Source organism: Rhinopithecus roxellana, chromosome 17 (assembly GCF_007565055.1).
Source record: "Rhinopithecus roxellana isolate Shanxi Qingling chromosome 17, ASM756505v1, whole genome shotgun sequence".
In the NCBI taxonomy this organism is placed as follows: domain Eukaryota; kingdom Metazoa; phylum Chordata; class Mammalia; order Primates; family Cercopithecidae; genus Rhinopithecus; species Rhinopithecus roxellana.
Window position 1 is genome coordinate 39,564,272 of NC_044565.1, and position 23,305 is coordinate 39,587,576.

General features: G+C 35.5%; 1 protein-coding gene across 4 annotated transcripts in view; it reads right to left on the minus strand.

Moving 5' to 3' along the window:
* The window catches only part of LOC104678996 (WD repeat-containing protein 35-like), a 77,739-nt gene that overhangs the window by 23,050 nt on the left and 31,384 nt on the right, over positions 1-23,305 (minus strand). For all 4 annotated transcript variants that reach the window (XM_030920682.1, XM_030920681.1, XM_030920683.1 and 1 more), the window contains 7 exons: positions 22,207-22,267; positions 15,776-15,920; positions 13,502-13,571; positions 10,209-10,262; positions 8,505-8,614; positions 7,832-8,042; positions 2,712-2,792 (listed from right to left, as the gene is read on the minus strand). In XM_030920682.1, the coding sequence (XP_030776542.1) occupies positions 2,712-2,792; positions 7,832-8,042; positions 8,505-8,614; positions 10,209-10,262; positions 13,502-13,571; positions 15,776-15,920; positions 22,207-22,267 (732 nt within the window). The remainder of the gene's footprint in view (positions 1-2,711; positions 2,793-7,831; positions 8,043-8,504; positions 8,615-10,208; positions 10,263-13,501; positions 13,572-15,775; positions 15,921-22,206; positions 22,268-23,305) is intronic.

Consider the following 23,305-nt stretch of genomic DNA (forward strand, 5'->3'; position numbering starts at 1 on the left):
AGAAGAAAATGTAAGAATGTTGTCTTTCAGAGTGGAAAGACAATACTATTAAAAAATAAAATATAATTCAGACTAATAACTTCCTGGTTTTTCATAATTTTTCTTCTCAACCCAGGAAAATGGTATTGTTCGTAGTGGAAAAACACTATCAAAATGTCTAGAATTCCTTTAAACTCACTTTCAGGTTATCTAATTAAATGAACACTAAAAAAGTAGATTGTACAATGATGCCATTTTTATAAAATTACTTCTGTTCATCCATCTAAATCTATCAAATCCATATTTCCATATATAACGTGTAGCTGTAAAGAATGATGTTCTGATGTTTAATCTAATGATAATGACTAAAATATCTGAGTTGTGGGATTTATGGTTAATTTAAACTGTTTTCAGTACTTTTCTGTATTGCTTGAATTCTACATAACTGTGCCATTTCTTTAAGCAATGAAGTATTCATTTTTAAAAATCAATTTAACCAACACTTTCTGAAAACCAACTCTATATCAGATGCTTGCTAGATGTTAGGGATTCAAGAAGCTCACTCTCTATCAAACCATTAAATATATAAAACCAGACAAAATATTTCAGTCACCTTAGTTTGACTCTACCCATTTATGACTGGTTTTTTTTTTTTTTTTTTTTTTTTTTTTTGAGACGGAGTCTGGCTCTGTCGCCCAGGCTGGAGTGCAGTGGCCGGATCTCAGCTCACTGCAAGCTCCGCCTCCTGGGTTCACGCCATTCTCCTGCCTCAGCCTCCCAAGTAGCTGGGACTACAGGCGCCCGCCACCTCGCCCGGCTAGTTTTTTGTAGTTTTTAGTAGAGACGGGGTTTCAGTGTGTTAGCCAGGATGGTCTCGATCTCCTGACCTCGTGATCTACCCGTCTAGGCCTCCCAAAGTGCTGGGAGTACAGGCTTGAGCCACCGCGCCCGGCCTATGACTGTTTTTTAAAGGGCACTGGAAAAACCACATATTTGGAAAAATAAATAAATAAATACATAAATAAGGTCTTCTTTCCCTGAATCTTTTCGGAAAGAAGACAAGCAGAAAGACATCTGGCTGGGCATGGTGGCTCACGCCTGTAATCCTAACATTTTGGGAGGGCAAAGTGAGAGTTTCACTTGAACCCCGGAATTCAAGACCAGCCTTGGCCAACATGGCGAAACCCCATCTCTACAAAAAAAAACACAAAAAATTAGCCAAGCATGGTGGCCTGTGCCTGGGACCCCAGCTACTCACGAGGCTGAGGTGGGAGGATCACTTGAGCCCGGGAGGCAGAGGCTACAGTGAGCCATGATGGCACCACTGCACTCCAGCCTGGGTGACAGAGAGAAACCCTGCTGAAAAAAAAAAAAAAAGACATCTTTCTTCACATGTGAGGAAAAGGAAAAAATATTATCTGGTGGTACTGTATTCAAGTTAAACAGGCAATGAAATAAGTTCATTAGCTTTACAAGTCATATACCTTAAACAAGGACAAGAAAAGTGCTATCCATATAGAGAAGAGTCAAATAGTCAAATCTGGAGGTTACATAATCTAGGTAATAACAGCCCAGACTCCATTTTTGATGGTTGGCTGCTGACAGCTTTTAAATCTCACCCCTTCTTCTTCCCCTCTGCCTCATACAGGGCAAGCTAATGAGAAAGTCCAGATGCTCCTTACTTTGGGGCGCGAGTTTCAAACCACGTAAGTCCCTATCCATTAAAATCCTCACCCCAGACCCACTCCCTAACTACTAAACAACAAAACAACAACAAAAACACCCTCAAGCCAGTCTCCTGTCCCTGTGCTTTCCAGATATTTCAGACAGCTTGGGAAGCCTGCCTTCTCTCTCCTAAAAAACCTCATTATGGAAGATACATTCTTGGTGTCTCTATGGTATCATCAATCTTTACATCCAAACCAGATTTTGGGTGGGAGCCCATCCTGTTGCTGCATGGTGGTTATGATATAGAAAAATGAAACTGGTTCACAATAAAAGAGCCATAATTTACATATCAAACCCAAATATGAAAACCTGTTTCAAATTGCCACTAACTTCTGGAAATTTTAAATCTACTATCTCAATTCAAAAACTATATATATTCATAGAAAAAGTTAATGCTTTGACTAAAATGAAGGTAAAACTTCTCTCAGTATATTCTTAGAGAAAAAAAAATTCTCAAACGATAGTCAATGAAGGCCAATGCAGGGGTTCAAAATCATGTCTTGAATTTAAAAAAAGAATTATTTTACAAATCCTGGAAAGAATGGAAAGATAGATCTCTAAAAAAAGTTACTCGAGTATCTTAGAACTAGAAAAAGGCTAAACTCCTAAATAGTTCTTCAGTACATCGTTATTACTACAAAAACAATAACAACAATTAGCACTCTTTTTTTTTTAAGCTCTCGCTTGGCCGTAGCATTGTGCTAATTGCTTTTCACACATTATCTTAAATAATAACAATCCTATAAGTAGTATTATTATCCATATTTTATAAAGGCAATAACTGAGACTCATACATTTTTATCACCATTTTACAGGAAAGGAAAGTGAAGTTCAAAAAGATGACGGCACCCAGCTAAAGGCTGAACAATAAGAGAGCAGGGCTGGGCCTGAGATACATCTGACTCCTGGGTCCACACTGCTAACCAGGATACTACACTGCCTGGTCCAGAAATAAATAATCTCCAGTCAAGCTAGCAACAGAAATATAACTTTTTAGGAATTACCTTTAATATCTCATCCAAAAGAACAGATTTAATTTCTAAATCCTCAAAATTACAAATATATCCAGAGGTCTGAATGGGTTCCTTTAAAGACAAAAACAAATATTATGTTTCATTATGTAAAATTTCCTCTCTTCTAACAAATCATGCTTTTAAATTTTATTATCAGAGGTTTCAGGTAAACAGAAGAGAGAATGTCATTAAAACCTATATACCCATAACCTAAGTAATTAACATTATGGTAAATATGCTTCATTTAACTTCTTGGCTGAAGTATTGTAAAGTAAATGCAGTAAATTACGGACATCATGATATTTTACCCCTAACTATTTCAGTACATATCTTTAAAACGTAAGAATTTTCTCTTACATGGCCACATTACTATGATCACACCTTACATAACTAATGTTAATTCCCTAATAGCATGTAATCAGTCCAATTTTCTCAATTAATAAAAAGTCTTACACAGCTTGAAATTCTAATTCATGCAATTCAATATTAAAGTTAATTCTTCATAAAACTGATAAATGCTGTATTTGTATGTAAGTCCATCTATCAAAGAAGTCCCACATCACACTGAACAGTCTCTCCTCTGTAACATGAACCAGAGTGCATTCCTGATATATTTCCTACTCTTAAGATTTATTTGCCAATATGTAAGTGCATGAGACTGTTATATGTCTGCCTCTTATCTTAGTGTCATACAGGCTTGTTGAAATAAGGAATAGGATATGCATATTATAAAGTAAAGTAGCTACCCTAGATCTTTAGTAGAAAAAAAGGTATCAATATTCTATAGACAAAAATAAATAAACTGCCAATATACTTAATACCTCTAAGAATACTATAAAAAAAATAGAATAATGTTGTCTGATAATAGAAATAGTATCAGATTGCAATTTTTAAAACTATGTGTATGTATGTATTTCATAAAGTAGAAAGTAACCAAAATCCAAATGAAATAACATTTCAAATTTATAACTCTGAAAGTTGGTCCTTCACATATGATTCAGAAATTATAATAAAAAGAAGACACCAAAAAGATGAACACAAGAGGTAAAAACGGAATCATATTTAGTTTGACTTTAGTATGTTTAAGAATGAGGCTCTTATATGCATACTGTAAGTGTTTTGAAGGTTTTCAAATGTTTTTCAGACCAGGCCCCATGGCTCATGCCTTTAATCCCAGCACTTTGGAAGGCTGAGACAAGAGGATCATTTCTGGTCTGGAGTTTGAGACCAGCTTGGCCAACACAGTGAAACACTATCTTTAAAAAAAATTAAAATTAAAAAAGTTGTTTTTCTTTTAAAAATTACAAATTGTTGAATAAAATATTCAAGTTATATAAGAAAATTTCATAAAACCCCTTTATTACCTTAAAAAAGGGTTGTATTACATAAAGGTAAATAATATGCTTTAAGAGCAAAAAACAAAGAATCCGAACAAAATTTAATTTAAAAAGGAAGTATATATAATAAGATATTTCTTATAAGGTATAGGTGCCTTTTGTATACCTCGATTATTTTGATACTATATGTAAATCAAATATATTTGTATAAACATGTTTATCATTAGAAATTTTTTTTATTTTTGGCTAGACAGTGCAACAAAACAAGATAATCAAAAGATAAACTCACAAAAGTTGATCTATGGGAAAAAAAAAACACTACCAAAGAGAAAGGGAGAAAGATGGAGAGAGAGAAATAAAAAAGTTTCAAAAATAATCTGATTATTAATGCATAAGTAAATACACACATTTATGCAATTCAGATTTTAAAAATTCAACTTCTGCTGGAATTAACCAATTTTCTTTAGTTTCCAAAATTCATTAGCTAACTATTCACACACTTCATTTAAATACGAAGTTTCAGACCAGCAGGGTCTCACCTAAGCAGTATACAAGATATTTCTTTTTATTAAAAAAGTTTCCAAAGCTTTAATAATCTATACTACACCAAGAAATATTGGCACCTTTATTCAGCACACAAATCAAAAGGCTTTATAATATGTACCACATGAGTATCCTGAAGTACCCTTATTTGTCCTACAATTTTAGCGTATTGTGACATACTGAGGTTTGCATATACCTAAGTGAATTTAGGGATTACATTACCTAATTTTAGCTAACCCTCACAGACTGGACAAGTGGCTTAAAAAGCTTCTTGCAAAGAACTTGTAAATTAAAAGTAATATTAATAATGTAAGCACAAGCCAACAAGGAAAGGTAGAACTGACACCTCTCTTACTCCTAGTACAGATCCTTGTGTCAGTCACCTTATGACATGAAAACAATGACAATCCTATCAGTTCTGACCAAAAGTCAGCTAAAAGGTCAAAGTTATCAAGTAGACTATTTGAAACATGAGATTTTTATCCACTAAGTTAACAAAACCTTGCTCTAAAATCTGCATTATGCTGACATACTAGCTAATGTAGCATTAGCATGAACCATAGCAATTAGCATGACTTATAAAAATAAAGTTATATCATCCAGTAAAATTTATTTTTCTCATTCTTTTAAAATTTCTATTTTGGAGCATGATTCATAATATATTAATATGGTAGGTCATGTAAATAATTTCTAAATAAATATGTATATATAAAAGCATATATTCAAAAGTTTGGGAGCACCTTGTTTGAAAAAGCAGCAAATGTACAAAAATGAGAGTCTGATTGATGAAATTATAAGATACGAAAGAAACATGAATATGAAATTGTAGTGCCAATGAGAAGGAAGAGCCAAGAAAAAGAACAAAAGAGCACAATCAGTACCTTCAGAGGGTCACTGGAGATGAAAATGATCAAGCAGGGAATATCAACATTAAATATTCATCTCCTAATTCTCAAAGACAATGTGCTTTATCAGTAAATTAAAACTGCACACAGATGGCATCTTTTTCTCTCAAATAATCTGAAGACTTACAGCTTAAATAAAGGTATGAATTTAGAATTCTTAACAACACTCAAAAGGATAAAAATATATTCTACTATTACCTGTCAAACAATAACTTAACTCCTAAATAGTAACACAGAATACTATGTCCTGAAGGAACATACTATTAAATGTAGCTCAGCAGATCCTGTAAAACAGATCTTCTCTGTTTTGAAGAGATCATGTTCTTACATGATCAATGAGCAGCTAGAAAAGCAAATGAGCAGAGCAGCTAAACCAGCTGCGACCACAGAAAGCCAGTGTCCTTGTCAATGAAAAGAACAGAACAGCATCATTAATAAAGAAATCCGGCCGGGCGCGGTGGCTCAAGCCTGTAATCCCAGCACTTTGGGAAGCCGAGACGGGTGGATCACGAGGTCAGGAGATCGAGACCATCCTGGCTAACACGGTGAAACCCCGTCTCTACTAAAAAATACAAAAAACTAGCCGGGCGAGGTGGCAGGCGCCTGTAGTCCCAGCTACTCGGGAGGCTGAGGCAGGAGAATGGTGTAAACCCGGGAGGCGGAGCTTGCAGTGAGCTGAGATCCGGCCACTGCACTCCAGCCTGGGCGACAGAGCGAGACTCCGTCTCAAAAAAAAAAAAAAAAAACAAAAAAGAAATCCAGACAGTGGGAAGGTTGTTAGAAATCCATCTAGCTCTAAATCTAACAGAAATTGAACTACATGCCAAACCAGAAAACAAATTCAAATTAAAAAATAGTATGTTTTTAAAAGGTTGTTCTGTTAAAACTACTTAAGAAACTCTTTCCACCAGGCAAAGATTTCACTTGTACCAGACTGACCATGTGTGCTATAGACACAGTATGAGCAGCCAGATATAACAAACATTCTCCCTTTTCCAGGCATATGATTTGTGACTTAGTATGAGCAGGGCAAAGGATAGAAAAGACTCTTAACATTCAAAAAGTATTCTACTCCCATCCTCAAGGTTATCCTGTGATTACCTGTCAAATTCCCACAGTTGTTTTGTGGCAAGGATTAAATTTCCCTTGGACCCCTGAAAGAAGCGCATGCTTACAGGTCAAATGCAACAGCCCTGAATCTGAATGCCTTTCCTTTGAACCATTTCTCAGGGTCGAGGAATCACAAAGATCCTAAGACTTGCAAAAGCCTTAACAGAACCTTTGAGAGCACTTTACATCAGGGCATTTTACATCCAAAATTCCTGAGTAGGGCTCAAATGGGGAAATGTGAAAATAATTTAGGATATTAAAGGGGCTAACAGTTTACCACTAAATAAATTACTCCAGAAACCCTTTGTCAGCTCAGGGGCCCAAGCATGCAATTTCTTCCCAAGAAGGAAGCTATACATGCAAACAAATGGAAATTAACTATGCAAAGCATTTATTAACTTATTCCTTATTATTTACAAGAGTAGAGTGCAGCAGGAGTACAGAAAATTCCAAATTGAAATCCATTACTAATTCAAAAGTCATTTAAAAGATTTATCTTCTTAATGATATTTTGATTAGATTACCAGATTATTTTGTATTTCCTAAATACAACAGCTGACAGTTGGCCAGAGTCGACTAAGTGACAGGAAAATCCAGAGCATAGAAATTAGCTGATGTGAGCCACAAGCAGAAAATCAAAATATAACCTTAAAAATGAGAACAGAGGGGGCTTCCTCATACCCAAAAGAGAGATTAATCACTGCCTGCACTTGCATACTTTTAAGAATATCTGGGTTAAGAAAGAACACAGATTTGTGAGCGATATGATAAATATAAATAGAAATAAGACAAAGTAAGCACAGAATAAAGAGACAGAAAAGAATGAATGGACAAGGAAATTTGAAAACTGTATTTTTGATTAGGTTCTTTTAAGAAATTCTGGTAGATAAGACTACTGACTTTCTTTGTTTTCTTAAGTTTGACAAAGAAAAAAAAAGACTAGTGACCATGGCTCCACCTTTTTAGAACAGATAAATAAATGCCTAGGAAGTACCTTTCGGAGAAACTAGAGAATATTTAATAGATAAGCATTTTCTCACCTAAGACCAAATATTTTTAAAATCCACAGAAATGTTCCTATTTATTTTCAGAAATTCATGCAGCCATGTTGGCACTGCTGTTCAACAAACTTCTTAAAGAAACAAGGGGGAATCATCCAGGTTTTTATATTTGGCTCATTATTTATAGACTGTTAACACTCATTTCTTGTTTTTACCTCAGGATCCAAGTTTCTGAAAACATACATTCTTGTCTTCTCCATCATTGCAAACAAATCAGGATTATCTTTGGCCCACTTCATATCCCAGACATCTCTTCGCTCCAATTTTAACAACTCTCCAACTACTTGCTGTCCTGTACTGTCCATTACTCGAGCATCCAAGTCAAAGAAAGTCAGAACTCCTGAGATATCTATGACAGCAAGACGGCTAAAAATAATGCAATTGGAGAAAAGGAAAAAACTATAAAATTACTATCAGCAATCATGAGAATAATTACCTACAGCCATTCTTCTTCAAAATCAGATTATCAGAAACCTGGAATACAGTAGAAATGGCTTAAATTTTTTAAAATAAATTTGATACAAGATATGGATTACTCTCCATTTTGCTCTCTTCTGAGGAAAATGTATCCAAAGAGATGAAACCAATGGGTATGAAATATAAAATAATCTCAATGCTTTTAAGTTTTCAGAGTAAAAATTATACTAGTACTTCCATATGCCCCATTAAAGACATTTAAACCAAATGCAGTATAAAATAAAACCATACTGAATTTTAAGACAAGTTCAATAGACACACCCATCTTTACATTTATTACATATAAATCTAACAATCCCAACTGATAATTCCTAAGTCTAACATCTACATGAGCAGAGTTTTCAGGCTTACCTAGAGTTGCAATTCAAGGATAACTGGTAGCCTCGACAATTAACAGAATATTTTTGAATCAAACCAACATTAGGTAGACTGTATCTCTGAATGGTGCCAGATTCACGACCCTATGGAAATTACTTTTGATTACTTAATTAAGCGTATGTGTATCATAATATTAAACTACAACTATCTCTCTCTATGTCTATACATTTGTCTTAAAACCAAAGTGATGTCACAGCAAATTCTCAATTCTAATAACGAATCATGTTCTTAAGTATATATTTATCTATTAATTTAATTAAACCTTTTTCAAACAGCTGAAGTATTCTAATTTTTTTCATGTAATGTTCAAGAAAGAAGTCAGAAACCTAGCACTTTAGTAATACACAAATTCTTCTATCACAAGGAAAAAAATCTAAAGTTATTTATATTTGTTATCTAGGCTAATATTCAGGGCACATTAAAAGCTAAAACATAAAGTACTTGTTGAGTTAAATTACATACGTATATGAAAAATCAACAGAAGATCATATGAAATAACTGTTATGAAAGTCTAGGTTTTTATCCTATAGCCATCCATCTGATACTAGTTTTTAGCAAAAGGAAAGATGATCTGAATGCAGTGATACCATGAGTATTAGTTTAAATATGTTTTTTTAAAAAAAAGCAGCATATAATTGTCTACACAACTCAGGGCAAATCTTAAAGTTGACAGATCAACAGTAAGTACAATGCCATGAGAGAACTGTGGGTTTCAAACCCTTGGCTACCTCAGGCCATGGCAATGGGACAAAGTGGAAGCCTCCACACAGCTGATCTTCACCTCTCCTCTTTTTAATCAGAGAACCACTGCTTTTGCAGCTGAGTCTCATGAGGGCTTATCAGAAAGGAGGAAATACTATAGAAATATTACGCTCTTAAGATTTTTCCTCCCATAAAATTAGCTCATGGCTGAGGAATGTAACTAGAACTGGAATATATACTATTAAGGTTTTGTTTACATAATTCAAATGCAATAACCCCAGCAGCATTACTGTATTAAAGTAAACATTTATTTCTAAAATTAATATTTTCAAATCTTAGAGGTCAAGAGAAGACACTATGTCATTGATTCTATCTGAAAAATTCAGCTGAAATTTGCCATAGGTTTCTCTATTTTACTGGCTGGCAAACATGTTACCTCGTCATTCTAAGTCTTATGAAAGTAGCTGAGCCAAAGCACTTTCTCCAACATAAAATATCGGGCTACACAGAGGAGGAAACTTTCTAATACCTACTACCACCATGCAATCTGCCCCACATCCATCAACCTTCCACAGGACTCATTCCACTCAGTGTTAGAAACTGTAAGTGTAGCCTGTCTTCTCGTCTGGTCATCATTCTAATTGCTTTCATAAATAGCTGTTTTCGCAAATGGTTAATAATTTGTGAGGAAAGCTTTAAAACTTTCTTATTTCTTATACTGAACTTATATTCAGGGTACAGTAAAACTTGGGGCGCCCATAAGATGATATTCAAAACTTTACTATAATTTTTTTTTTTAGAGACAGGATTTCACTGTGTTCTCAGTCTGGTTTCCAACTCCTGGCCTCAAGCAATCCTCCTGCTTCAGCTTCCCAAGTAACTGTCATTACAGACATGGGGCACACACCTGGCTCCTAGAGTATTTTTATAATTTAAACAATTATTATTCATAAAATAAGTTTTTGCAAAACTTACCACAATCAATATCTTATCTGATGCAGTTATGGCACAAATTGGATCCCTTGTGCCCTAAAATAAGTTAATCAATCATTACTATTCAACAAACATTTATTGAATAACTAATCTGGTACAAGGTAATATGCAATTCACTAAGCAGTCAATGTTTATTAACTTAACCAACATTTATTTACTGAGCACCTACTATGTGCCAAACACTGAAGTAAGCACTAGAGATATTCCGATGAAATCTTTACCCTCAGAGATTACTCAAAAGTCTATTGGGGAAGACAGTAAACTAAACACCTCCTTGCAGGACAGTATGATAAAAGAAGAGGTAGAAACAAAGGTTATGAGAGCACAGAGAAAGGAGTATCTAACTTACACCAAGACAGGCAAAAACCTGAGCTCAGGCCTAAAAGGGAAACAGCCAGCAGAAGGGTCAGCACATATTAAATTGAGGAAATGTAACAAGGCATTGCACTGCAACAACCTGGACAAGTCTCTAGGGCATTACACTTACTGAAAAAAGCCAATCTCAAAAAGTGACATACTATATGATTCTATTCATAAAACATTCTCAAAGTAACAAAACTACAGAGATGGAGAACATATTAGTGATTGCGAGGGGACAAGGATGGGGCTGGGCCCAGCTACTTGGGAGGCTGAGGCAGGAGAATCGCTTGAACCCAGAAGGCGGAGGTTGCAGTGAGCTGAGATGACGCCACTGCACTCCAGCCTGGGCAACAGTGCAAGACTCTGTCTCAGAAAAAAAAAGAAAAAGAAAAAGGAAAGACAAGAAAAGAAAAAGAAAAAGAAAATAGAAAAGAAAAGAAAAGAGAGATAAGATCCCTTATGACAAAACTAGATGACAAAACTAGATAAACCTACACACACACCTATTAGCACATGTAAAAACGGCTGAAAACTGAATAAGCTCATAGGCTAGTTACAGTACTGTGCCAACGTCAGTTTCCTGGTTTTGATACTCTACTGCACTTATATAAGATGTCACCACTGAAGAAAGCTGAGTGATGGGACTCTTTCTGCAATTTTCTATTAGCCTACAATTATTTCAAGATAAAATGTTTTTTATTAAAAATTTAAAAAACCAGTGTGATATATTCAGGAAATCTCAAGTTGTTTGCCACAGCTGGTATCTGAGGAATATGCTGGGAAGTGGGCCAGGGAGGCAGAGTAGTTGTGGCTATTTATACTTTACTCTGAAAAATATGGGAACTTACAGAAAGCTTATAAATGGGGAGGAACTATATGTAACATGATTAGATTTGCATTTTAGAAAGGTTGTCGTGGTCAGAAGTATGATAAATGGATTGGCATAGTGGGGATGGTGAAAACTGAAAGTAGAGAGACTATTCTGTTCGATATGGTAGCCACTAACCTGATGTCACCATTTAAATGTAAATTCCATTAATGAGAGTGAAATACAATTTAAAATTCAGTTCTTCAGCTGAACTAGCGATATTTTAAGTACTCAATAGCCACATATGGCTAGTGGCTACTGCACTGGAGAACAAAGATATACAGTATTTCCATTATCACAAAAAGTTCTATTGGGCAGCGTTGGATGGAAATTATTGCAGTGATGTAGGCAGAAACTAATGGCAGACCAAATTGATACAGAGATGGAAAGAGGAAAGCCAATTTGAAAGAAATTTAAGAGACAGAATCAAGATGACTTGGTGATTTATTAGACATGGAAAGCAAGAGAAAATGAGTTCTCATGATTCTTGCGGAGATAGTGAAGACAACTACTGATATATAGACTATATATGGAGAAATGAATTGGGACGGAAGTTGAGTTCAGCCTCAGACAGATTAAACTTGGGGTGCTTTTGAGCTGCTCAATTTCTTGCTATCCAGACGGCAAGAAATATGTTATTCAGAAATAAAAAAAACTCAACATTGGAAAAATACATATTAGAGTCATTGGCATATGGTTAAAGGGGTGGATTTCAATAACAACACTAAGAAGAGTGTGTTAATAGGTTTTTTTTTTTTTTTTTTTAAAAACGGGTAGATGGCTTAGGGCTAGACATTAGGGAACATCACAATAAGTGATGCATAGATGAACCCTTGACAAAGAAGGCTCAGAAGGAAAAGCTAGAGACAAAGCCAGGAGTGTGGTTTCATGAAAGCCAAGAAGAAAAAAGTCGTCATTAAAAATATTAAATGTAATGTGTAGATCAAATAATACAGAGACAGAAAAAGACCTATTGGACTTGGCAATTCAAAGTCTTCTGAAAACCAGAATGCAACGAAGTGCAGATGGAATGTGCAGGGAAAGATGAATACAGAATAGTCTTTCAAGAAACTCAGCTATGAAAGGAGGAAGAGAGAACGCAGTAGCTGGAAGAAAATACATGACTGACAATGGAAACTTCTGTTGTTTTTAAGATGGCATCTATTTTAATTGATGTGAGGGTACAGGGGAAAAGCTGGTTGATGATGAATCAATTTTCCAAAACTTCCCTATCAAAGAGACTGTTTCTTATTCACCAGTAGATTCCCAGCACCTACTCCAATGTCTCACACTTAATAGACATTCAGAAAATACTTAATCGAAAAAAATGGATGGATACATAGATGACTAGATGAACTCTTGCATGTTCTAGCAGATACATCACTAGATCTGCTGTCAAAAAATTAAGCTTGAACCCTTGCTTTGTTACTTAATCATTTTATGATCCTGAGTAAATCAGTGAACTTCTCTATCAGTTTTCTAACCTATAAGAGAGGAGATGGCATGCTGCTTGACTTACAGAGTTTTGAGCATCGGATAAGAAATGAGACAACAGTTTTATAAACAATAGGCACTACTTTAAATACTCTGAGAAAACCATTTCAAAAACTATTTACTGAAATAGCAAATTATATTAGTTTCTAAACAAAAGCACATTTTCATAAAGAAACAGTTAACTATATTATCTGCAAAATATGTGCACTCACTAACACGCCAGGGGTGACAGATCAATCCATGGTAGATGGACAGATAAAGACATAGACAGATGGGAAAGTGTGAGGAGGGGAGGAGGAGTTATGTTTTCCAATATTTTTAGATAATATGATTTTCTAAGTAGTATATTAGCCACTTATCACCATCTACCATCTTTATTTCAGTCCAAGAATTTTTAAGATCTAGGAAAAAGTTTTCAGAAGAGAATTTTTTAAAATAATTGCTAAAATAATATCCTATTCACTGGGAACAAATTATTTTTCAGGTTTCAAAATAAAATTATATTTCAAATCTACAGATATTAACATTTTCTAGAAAAATTAAAATCACCTACTTGAATGGCTTTACTATAATCAAGCACACCATCCATTGATCCAGAAGGGGTATCATCAACATGATAAATTCTGCAAAAACGATCAGAATTTCAAAGAAAACTTAAGTATAATTTATACTATTTCATAATCTCTAGAATAAACGACTAGATAACATCAATTAATACTTTTATTTAATATAAAAATTCTGATTATTTTAGAGTGTTCTCAACACAGTTAAATCTTAATGAAGATAAAAATTATCTACCAGGTGTTTACTAGTTATACAAATGATATGCTCCTGAAAGCTGTACCAAAAACATATCTGAACATTTAATCATATATTCCCAATGAATTTCATTAAGCCCAGAGAGATGTTTTACCTTACTCTCCATATGAACATCAGTGAAGAGTAACATCTAATTCACTGGCTTTCTCTGCTGTTTCTCCATAATTTCTCTTCTATCAATGTGTTTAATGAAAGTAAACTTAAGTGGATTTAGAAGGTTCTAATTAATGGAACTTCTGCGCTGAAGTAAAGAAGCCTTTCCTACCCTTTCCTGTATTAGGAAGAGGTATCACTTCTGGACATCCACTGTCTCTCTAGTACCTGTACCTATATTATTATTTTTAAAATAAATTTAAGGGGTATAAAAGTACAATTCTGTTGTATGGATATATTGAGTAGTGGTGATGTCTGGGCTTTTAGTACAACCATGACCCAAGTAATGTACATTGTACACATTAAGTAATTTCTTATCCCTTACCCCCTACAACCCTCCCACCCTTCTGAGTCTCCAATGTCTATTATTCCACATTCTATGTCCATGTGTACACATTATTTAGCTTCCACTGGTGACTTTTGGCAAATAATTTAAGCTCATGTGTCTGTTTCCTCTCTGTAAAACAAGAATAATGAGCACTGATTAGATTTATGAAAGTGTCTGGCACATAAGAAGTACTCAATAAATGTTGGTTGTTATAACCATCATCAACTGTACTTTAGAGATGAGGAAACTGAGTTCTAGGGGGAACCTGCTCAAAGTTATTCAAACCAGCACACATATCCCAGGTAGAAATATAAGGAAATGCTGCCTTCTTGATTTAAACAAAAGTCACAATCTCTTTAGCAGACTACAAGAAGACACTCTGGAGAGGATAGGCTTTTTGCTCCAACTTTGTCCTAAGATCTATGTTCTCACACAAGATTGTAGGCCTCTGCTCATTACTGCTACCACGGTAAGTCCTACCAGCATGAGGACTACCACATGCTGCCCTCAAAGAAGCCAAAGGTTCTTTCCATTTGGTCTTCCAGCACCACTGAGAACACAAGATATAACATTTTTCAACGTTTTTTTCCTGCCTCCACATGAACTCGCATACCCAACATACTTTTACTGAGGACCCACCTCCTATCTTAGCACATGAGTGAGTCTTAAAGGGAAGGAAAGGGGAGTCTGAAGGAAGAGTGTGAAGGAAGATAATGATTCGAAAAAACACCTAGCATTTCTGTCATGACTCTACCACTCACTTCCGCCAACACAGGCCTATGTTCCCATTAAGAATCCTTAGGTTAAAACATTCAACAAAATGCTTTACTTACAGGCTTAGAGTAACAGCAGCAGAACAGCAAACACAGAGTATCACTAATGGAGAAAACATAACTTACAAAACACCGTAAATGCTTCTTCAGTTTGAGACTACTGTGGGGGATCCCTCTATCCTGGCTTCTAACCTATCTGCTATGTGGCAGAGCCCTTTTTACCCCACTTACTAGAAGTAATTCCAACTCCAGACTCCTTGGAAACCAGGGCAAGAAAAAGAAGCTAAGTCCCCAGTTCACCCCACCTAAAGACTTCTTCCATATGTGTGTCTAAAGACCTGCCTTTCCTCTGGTCACTGATATTAGAATCACCCACCCTCTTGGGAAGACATATACCACTAACGTATAGGAATAAAGCCTTAGTTAGATCCTTGGCTCTCAAGCGAATAATCATATTTTAGTATAGCATATTAACTCTAATCTGGTGGGGAGGGTGAGTGAGAACAGCCATTTCCTTATAAAAACACAGCCTTCCAATCTTTATCTCTAAGGGCTTTCTTTTATTACACTATGCTACCTCTCTTTTATTTTAATAAATTTAAACACATAAATTTTAAAGATAATCAAATTAATTGAAAAAATATTTCTACTAATCAAGACACTACAGTTATTAAGCATGACAATTTATAATTACTATGTCTGACTTAAATGTGATATGGTTGAGCTACTAAAAGGTATGTATCAAAAAATATACCTTTCTCTCCCTTCTTTTCGAGACCGTGTGATCTGATTAATTTCCAATGCTGTGAGCTTCTTTGCCACACAATACTGCCAGGTGTAAAATGCTTCTTTCGAGGCTGCTATCACATGGGTTTTTGTCATTGCAACAAACAGTGGTACTGTTAAAAATAACATTAAGATAATTTACAGTTACACAGAATTGCAAAATGTTTGTGCTGCAAAGGCCTTTAGTAATCACGGAGTTCAACCCCTTACTTTATAGGCAATATACCCCCACATAGTCTCAAAATACCCACACACGGTCTCTGAAATCAGAAAAGAATCAAAAGCTTGTAGAATCATACAAAAATACTAACTGAAAATAAATCAAAGACTCAATTGCAAGAGCTAAAACCATAAACACTAAAAAGAAAACTTGGGAGTACATCTTTATGACCTTTGGTCAGGCAATAATTGGCTTCTTAGATATGACACCAAAAACACAAATGACAAAAGAAAAATCAGACAAATTGGAGTTCATTAAAATTAAAAATATTTGTGCTTCAAGGGACACTATCAAGAAAGAAAAGAAAAATCTCCCAAGTCCCTTCCTAAGGAATATATTCTTCTAAACAAATAATTTTTAATATTCCTAATATGTATTGGAAATATATTCTCCCAAGCAAATAGTTATTTTCATCTGTCCCATTTCTTAGAGAATATTTAATTGAACTCCTACTGTATATCCTTTTATGAAGTAGATAGTCTCATCAAATCCATCTTATAGATAAATAAACAGAGGTTTAAAGAAGTAGAACAACTTGCCCAAGGTCACAAAACACAAAATAAACAACATAAAATTAAACATTCATACAAAATACATAAAAGCAAAAACTCCTTCAAAAACAGATTATACTGTTTTCTAAATTCATGATCAAAACAGTGTAAAACTTAATTTTTCTATTATAAATACTATGCAATGTAATCATTAATATGGCCAGAATAAAGACATAACGTTACTAGGAGGTACCATTTATAGAGTTCTTGCCAGAGTGCAGACAAAGGGCATGTGAGGCAGCAAGAGACTTAGAAACTGAACAAAGAATTAGAAACTAGTCTGATAGTTTGATGTTAACTGAGTGTGTTAACAACTCAGGGATTCAAATTCAATAATTTTTATATGCTAAATAACTCAGTCCAACTGAGTAATTTTTTTAAAAATTCTTTTTTCACTGTAACTGTCAAGATTTTTTCATTCAAAATATCTACTATTACCAACCTCTGGAGGGAGCTCAAAGCCTTTCTTGGAAGGAGCACTTTGCTGAAAGCCATGCATGGAGAATGACAGGAAAGCCTCCACGGTGTGCTCCTGCCAGGTCAGGCTGCGATCTCCTTTCCCTGACCTGGTCTTCACTAAATCTTAAGACATTTGTTAAATATTCAGTAAATTCCACTATGGATACTCTAATGCTGGTAACTATTATGCCCTTAGTGTAATTTGAAGCAAGTTTGTACACCTTAACTGCTTTCTAATAAAATATCATTTTTTCCTAAGTATATAAAAGCATTCTTCCAATATTTACCTACAATTATAAACTATACTCATGTTCCTTTCTTTTTGATAGAACCTAAATACTCACAAGGGTTTATCATTAGCCTGATTACTTCAAAATTAAAATGTTAGTGGTTCAAGGTAAGAGTCAGACTTCTTGGATTCAAATGACAGGCACTTGCTAATTCTTTTTTTTTTTTTTTTTTTGAGACGGAGTCTTGCTCTGTCGCCCAGGCTGGAGTGCAGTGGCCGGATGCCAGCTCACTGCAAGCTCCGCCTCCCGGGTTCACACCATTCTCCTGCCTCAGCCTCCGGAGTAGCTGGGACTACAGGCACCCGCCACCTCGCCCGGCTAGTTTTTTGTATTTTTTTAGTAGAGACGGGGTTTCACCATGTTAGCCAGGTCTCGATCTCCTGACCTCGTGATCCGCCCGTCTCGGCCTCCCAAAGTGCTGGGATTACAGGCTTGAGCCACCGCGCCCGGCCGGCACTTGCTAATTCTGTGGTCTTGAATAAATTATTTGTTCTCTCTGAACTTCAGTTTACTTACTGTAAGTTGCAGATAATAATAATGCCAACCCTACAGAGCTGTTTTAAAATTTAAGAGAGATAACAATATAAATATCACATAAACATATAGCATAGCACAGAGCCTGGCATAGAGTAAATGCTTAATAATACTTTTAAAAGACAGTATTTATTGAATGTTTAAAAATATATAACAGGCAGTGTTCTAAATATATAACATATATTAACTCACTCACAACTTCCCTATAAGGTAAGCATTATTATCCTCATTTAGCAGATAAAGAAACTGAGGAATGTGAATTTGCCCATATCACACAGCTAGAAAGTAGTAGAGCTGGACACAAACCTGGTCAATCTGGCTCCAGAAACTGCTCTTAACTACTAGAGCAGACTGACCCTCACTAAGGATTAAGAAGTATTAGTTAGACATGGTTGCTATTATTCTTTTCATTTTTGTCACCTACATAGGATTTTATAATAAAACCATATATAAATTCTAGTTACTATAAAAAATACAAATATATCTGAAAAATATGTTCTTTTGAATCAGTAAGGTGGTGATTTCAGCAAATTCATATGGGTAGATAATCCTGTCTATATATATTTTGCTAGATCTTTATTAAGATTCATCCCACCGAGACTAAGCTTCTATGAAAAGCAAAACAAAATTGTAACAGATACACCATTTTAGGACAAGAACACAGCCTAGATGGAAGCCCTCCATGTCCTTTTTGACTGTTCAATATCTGAAAAGAAAAAAATTTGAAATATCTAGAAAGGTTATTGGATTTTTTTTTTTTTTTTTTTTGAGGCGGGTTCTTGCTGTGTCATCCAGGCTGGAGTGCACCGGCACGATCTTGGCTCAGTGCAACCTCTGCCTCCTGGGTTCAAGAGATTCTCCTGCCTCAGCCTCCCAAGTAGCTGGGATTACAGGTGCATGCCACCATGCCCAGCTAATTTTTGTATTTTTAATAGAGATGGGGTTTTGCCATGTTGGCCAGGCTGGTCTCGAACTCCTGACCTCAGGTGATCTACCCGTCTCAGCCTCCCAAAGTGCTGGGATTATAGGAGTGAGCCACCGTGCCCAGCTTGGGAAAAAAGTTTTTAAGAAAATAATTATGCTTTCATTAACTGAACTTTGTAATGCTAATAGGCAGTCATTACTAGCCAAGCAAGAATGTAAAATAATTTAAAACAATCTTGGAATTCACATATATATAAAATCCGCTTGTAATATTTTAATGCTAAGGCCTGAAATAAATGCCGACATCTGTAATGTTCACCCACTTTCCCATTTATTCATTTCTCAGCCCTTTCAAGTGCCGGTAAACTGAAATTTCACTGAAATGTTTTCATCAAATTAACTTTCTCTGAAATATATGGAAAACCTAGTGCACATGTTAGATACCATCACTAGAAAGTTGACCATGTGCTCCCACTAAAACGGCTGCAGCATAGGCAAACGGGTACTTGATGGCCACTTTCCATGCCTTCATTCCTCTGCAAATGCCATTTTCTTTCCTTGAAGCGTCACCTAAAGAAATACTTCTTTTTCAAATTTCAGCTCAAATGAAACCTTCTCTAAGTAGAAAGATGTCTCTGACATCCTTATGCACCAATAACCATTTGCCTGGCACCTAGGGCAATACCTAGCATGCAGTAGGGAAGCGGTAAATCACTGTTCAATGAATTAACTAGGTTTTAATCATTTGTTCAGAAATCCCACAGGAAATGTCATAATTAATTTCTTATTATTACCAGTGACCAGTAGTACCTGAAACAGTATATACTCATTGATAGTTTGCTAAATAAATGAATCATCATTTTTTATTTACATGATAGAAAATTTCCATGCATTCAATAAACATTTATTATCGTCCAAGGCAGTGTTAGGTCATGGGGATACAGAAGTTAATTACACATAGATCTTTAAAAAGTTCAAAGTCTAGTGGGGAAGATAGACAAGAAAATTAATAAGCACAGTGCAGGTTAAGAGGTATTTTGGATGGAAGCACACCAAAGGTATTATGAGTGCTCAAGAAAAGAGCACCAAAAAAGGATACCTAACTCTCATATGTAGAGTATAACAGAGTCCCACAAACTACACTTCTATAAAGTTTCTACAAAAATTGTAAAGAGGAAGAGTAGATGGCAAAAGAAAAATAATAAATTCTAAATTCTAGAAGAGTATCACTCATACACTTTTTTTGTTTTAGCCTCCAGTCCTCATAAACATTTGGCATAGAAACTTTAAAAAGGAATTTTACAGGATATGTATGAAACAAAAATGTTGAGTCTTTGGCTGTGTTCGCTGCAGGCCAATGAAAGAACTGTTTGTTAAAATCTCAGCCAGTGAGACTACAAAAAAAAAAAAGTTTTGAGACTCAAAAATACAAATAATCATGCCCTCAAGTATTTGCCATTTTATGAAGAAGGATTTACATTTAGCTTTATTTTAAAAAAGTCTACCTGTGATAAAAATTACTTTGAGATTAACCCTATCACCATTACGATTCTATGTTAAAACTTTAGATATTAAAAGAAAAAGCATATAATCTGAAGACTGACAAAATTTACCTCTTAAAGACTGTTATGTTTCTAGTAAACAAGAGATATTTATGTGAAGAGAGTCTGTAATAATTTTAAGCTAAGCTTTTTAACAAGGAACATTAGTGTATATATATGTGTGTATATAAACATATACATATATAAAACATATAAACATGTCTATGTAGCAATGAATGTAAGACATGAAGTTGAAATGTGTCAATATATCTAAGTGAGTAGGTTATCAAGACCCTATAAAGTCTTTGAGGTCATTATTTCTCATATTTGCGTTTATCACCCAAAGAGCTTAGCAAAATGCAAACACTCAAAAGGCAACAGGCATTAATATTTAATTGCTTAGGCTAAATGTCCAATCTGAAAAAAAATGACTAGTTCTCAGGTTCTCAGGAATAATGCAATGGGTTTTTAATTTCTTAGATTTAATAATTTTTGCAATACTGTATCCAATATACTACCATACACATTAAAAGAAAATCATTACTTTTGGAAGTTACAGTGAAATGGCAACAAAATACTTGTTAATGATTTTTAATAATCTACTTAGAATAAGATTTGGAATTTTTAATGGGTTACTTTCATAGTTATTGGGTAGAGGGAATAGTAAATCTAAAATAACAAATGTCCTTTGAAAACAAAAAGTCGGCCGGGGCCGGGCGCGGTGGCTCAAGCCTGTAATCCCAGCACTTTGGGAGGCCGAGACGGGCGGATCACGAGGTCAGGAGATCGAGACCATCCTGGCTAACACGGTGAAACCCCGTCTCTACTAAAAAAAAAAAAAAAAAAATACAAAAACTAGCCGGGCAAGGTGGCGGGCGCCTGTAGTCCCAGCTGCTCGGGAGGCTGAGGCAGAAGAATGGCGTAAACCTGGGAGGCGGAGCTTGCAGTGAGCTGAGATCCGGCCACTGCACTGCAGCCTGGGCCGTGACAGAGCGAGACTCCGTCTCAAAAAAAAAAAAAAAAAGAAAGAAAGAAAGAAAACAAAAAGTCAGGAATTTTTTAAACTGTCCCTATTAATAGACTCATTTCATCAGAAAAATCTGGAAAGGGCAAACTCACTTTTACAAGCAGCTAAAGTGTTTTTATGGAAGAGAGGTATTTACAAGCACTTTATTAATAATAAAAGTGGTTTAATAGCAAAATTCTTTCTTTTTTTTTTTTTTTTTGAGACGGAGTCTCGCTCTGTCACCCAGGCTGGAGTGCAGTGGCCGGATCTCAGCTCACCGCAAGCTCCGCCTCCCGGGTTTACGCCATTCTCCTGCCTCAGCCTCCCGAGTAGCTGGGACTACAGGCGCCCGCCACGTCGCCCGGCTAGTTTTTGGTATTTTTTAGTAGAGACGGGGTTTCACCGTGTTAGCCAGGATGGTCTCGATCTCCTGACCTCGTGATCCACCCGTCTCGGCCTCCCAAAGTGCTGGGATTACAGGCTTGAGCCACCGCACCCGGCCAGTAAAATTCTTTCTATAATCCTAATTATTACATACTAATCATTACACTGCATACCAATTCCTACACAATTATATTTCCCATTTAAAGTGAATGATGGTACCATAGCAGTTGTGAAATTATAGTGGATTTTAGATAGAGTAACTTTATAATTTACTGTCTTAACCAAGATGCTTTTGAGAGCAAAATGGGGTATTAAGAATTTCTATCACGGTAACAGATATAAACTGGTACTGGATCTGACAGTATAGGAAGTATGGTCTTTCTCGTTTTAGAAAACACCATTCTAATTAATAATACCAGTGTTAGGTTTTTAAATTCGTGTTACAAATAAAATCTGATTGGAAAAGAAATAAATATTAACATTTACTTACCAATATCAATGTATTTGGGATCCAAGGGAGTACCAATAGAATTACAAAGAACTAGTACAAACTGTGAACAAATAAAACAAAAAGTATCAGATCTCCTGCTTATGAATAATAAAGGAAATGTGCTTAATATACATCATGCTTATCTCTTTTTCAAATATTGCTAACTGGGAAATAACTGATGAAACTGTTAGGTATAAAAAATAGCAGCCAAAAAGAAAAATGATTTACAGCATTAAAGATCAATTAATACTAAACCAAGACTGCTTTCTCAATGTAATGGGGTAACTGGTTTTCAAGAAGACACAAAAAACACAAGTACTCTGGCTATTTTTCAACATTTATACAAGCGGTCTTCAAAAAGTTTATGGAAAATGTGTATTATGAAAAAAATATGCATGGATTTAAAAATTGTTTGCATCAAAATAAACGTGTACTAACTTGTTAAAATATGTCTGAACAGGATCTAGTTTGAAGCACTAAGAAGGAGATGGTAGAAGTTTGAAAAAAAGCCCTGTCAAAGCAACATTAATTCTGCTAAAATTGAAGCAAGAAAAAACATCAAATTTATGGTGCAGCTTGGGTGGAAGAATGGCGAAATCATCAATCCTTTATGAAAAGTTTATGGGGACAATGCCCCAAATAAATCAGCAGTTTACAAATGGACAACTCATTTTCTTTTTTTTTTCTTTTTTTTTTTTTATTTATTTATTTATTTTTTTTTTTTTTTTTGAGGCGGAGTCTCGCTCTGTCGCCCAGACTGGAGTGCAGTGGCTCAATCTCCGCTCACTGCAAGCTCCGCCTCCCGGGTTCACGCCATTCTCCTGCCTCAGCCTCCTGAGTAGCTGGGACTACAGGCGCCCGCCACCTCGCCCGGCTAGTTTTTTTGTATTTTTAGTAGAGACGGGGTTTCACCATGTTAGCCAGGATGGTCTCGATCTCCTGACCTCGTGATCCGCCCGTCTCGGCCTCCCAAAGTGCTGGGATTACAGGCTTGAGCCACCGCGCCCCGCCGACAACTCATTTTCAAAAGGGACAACACAAAGTAAAGATGAAACCTGCAACAGCAGACCATCCATGTCAATTTGCAAGGAAAAAATTA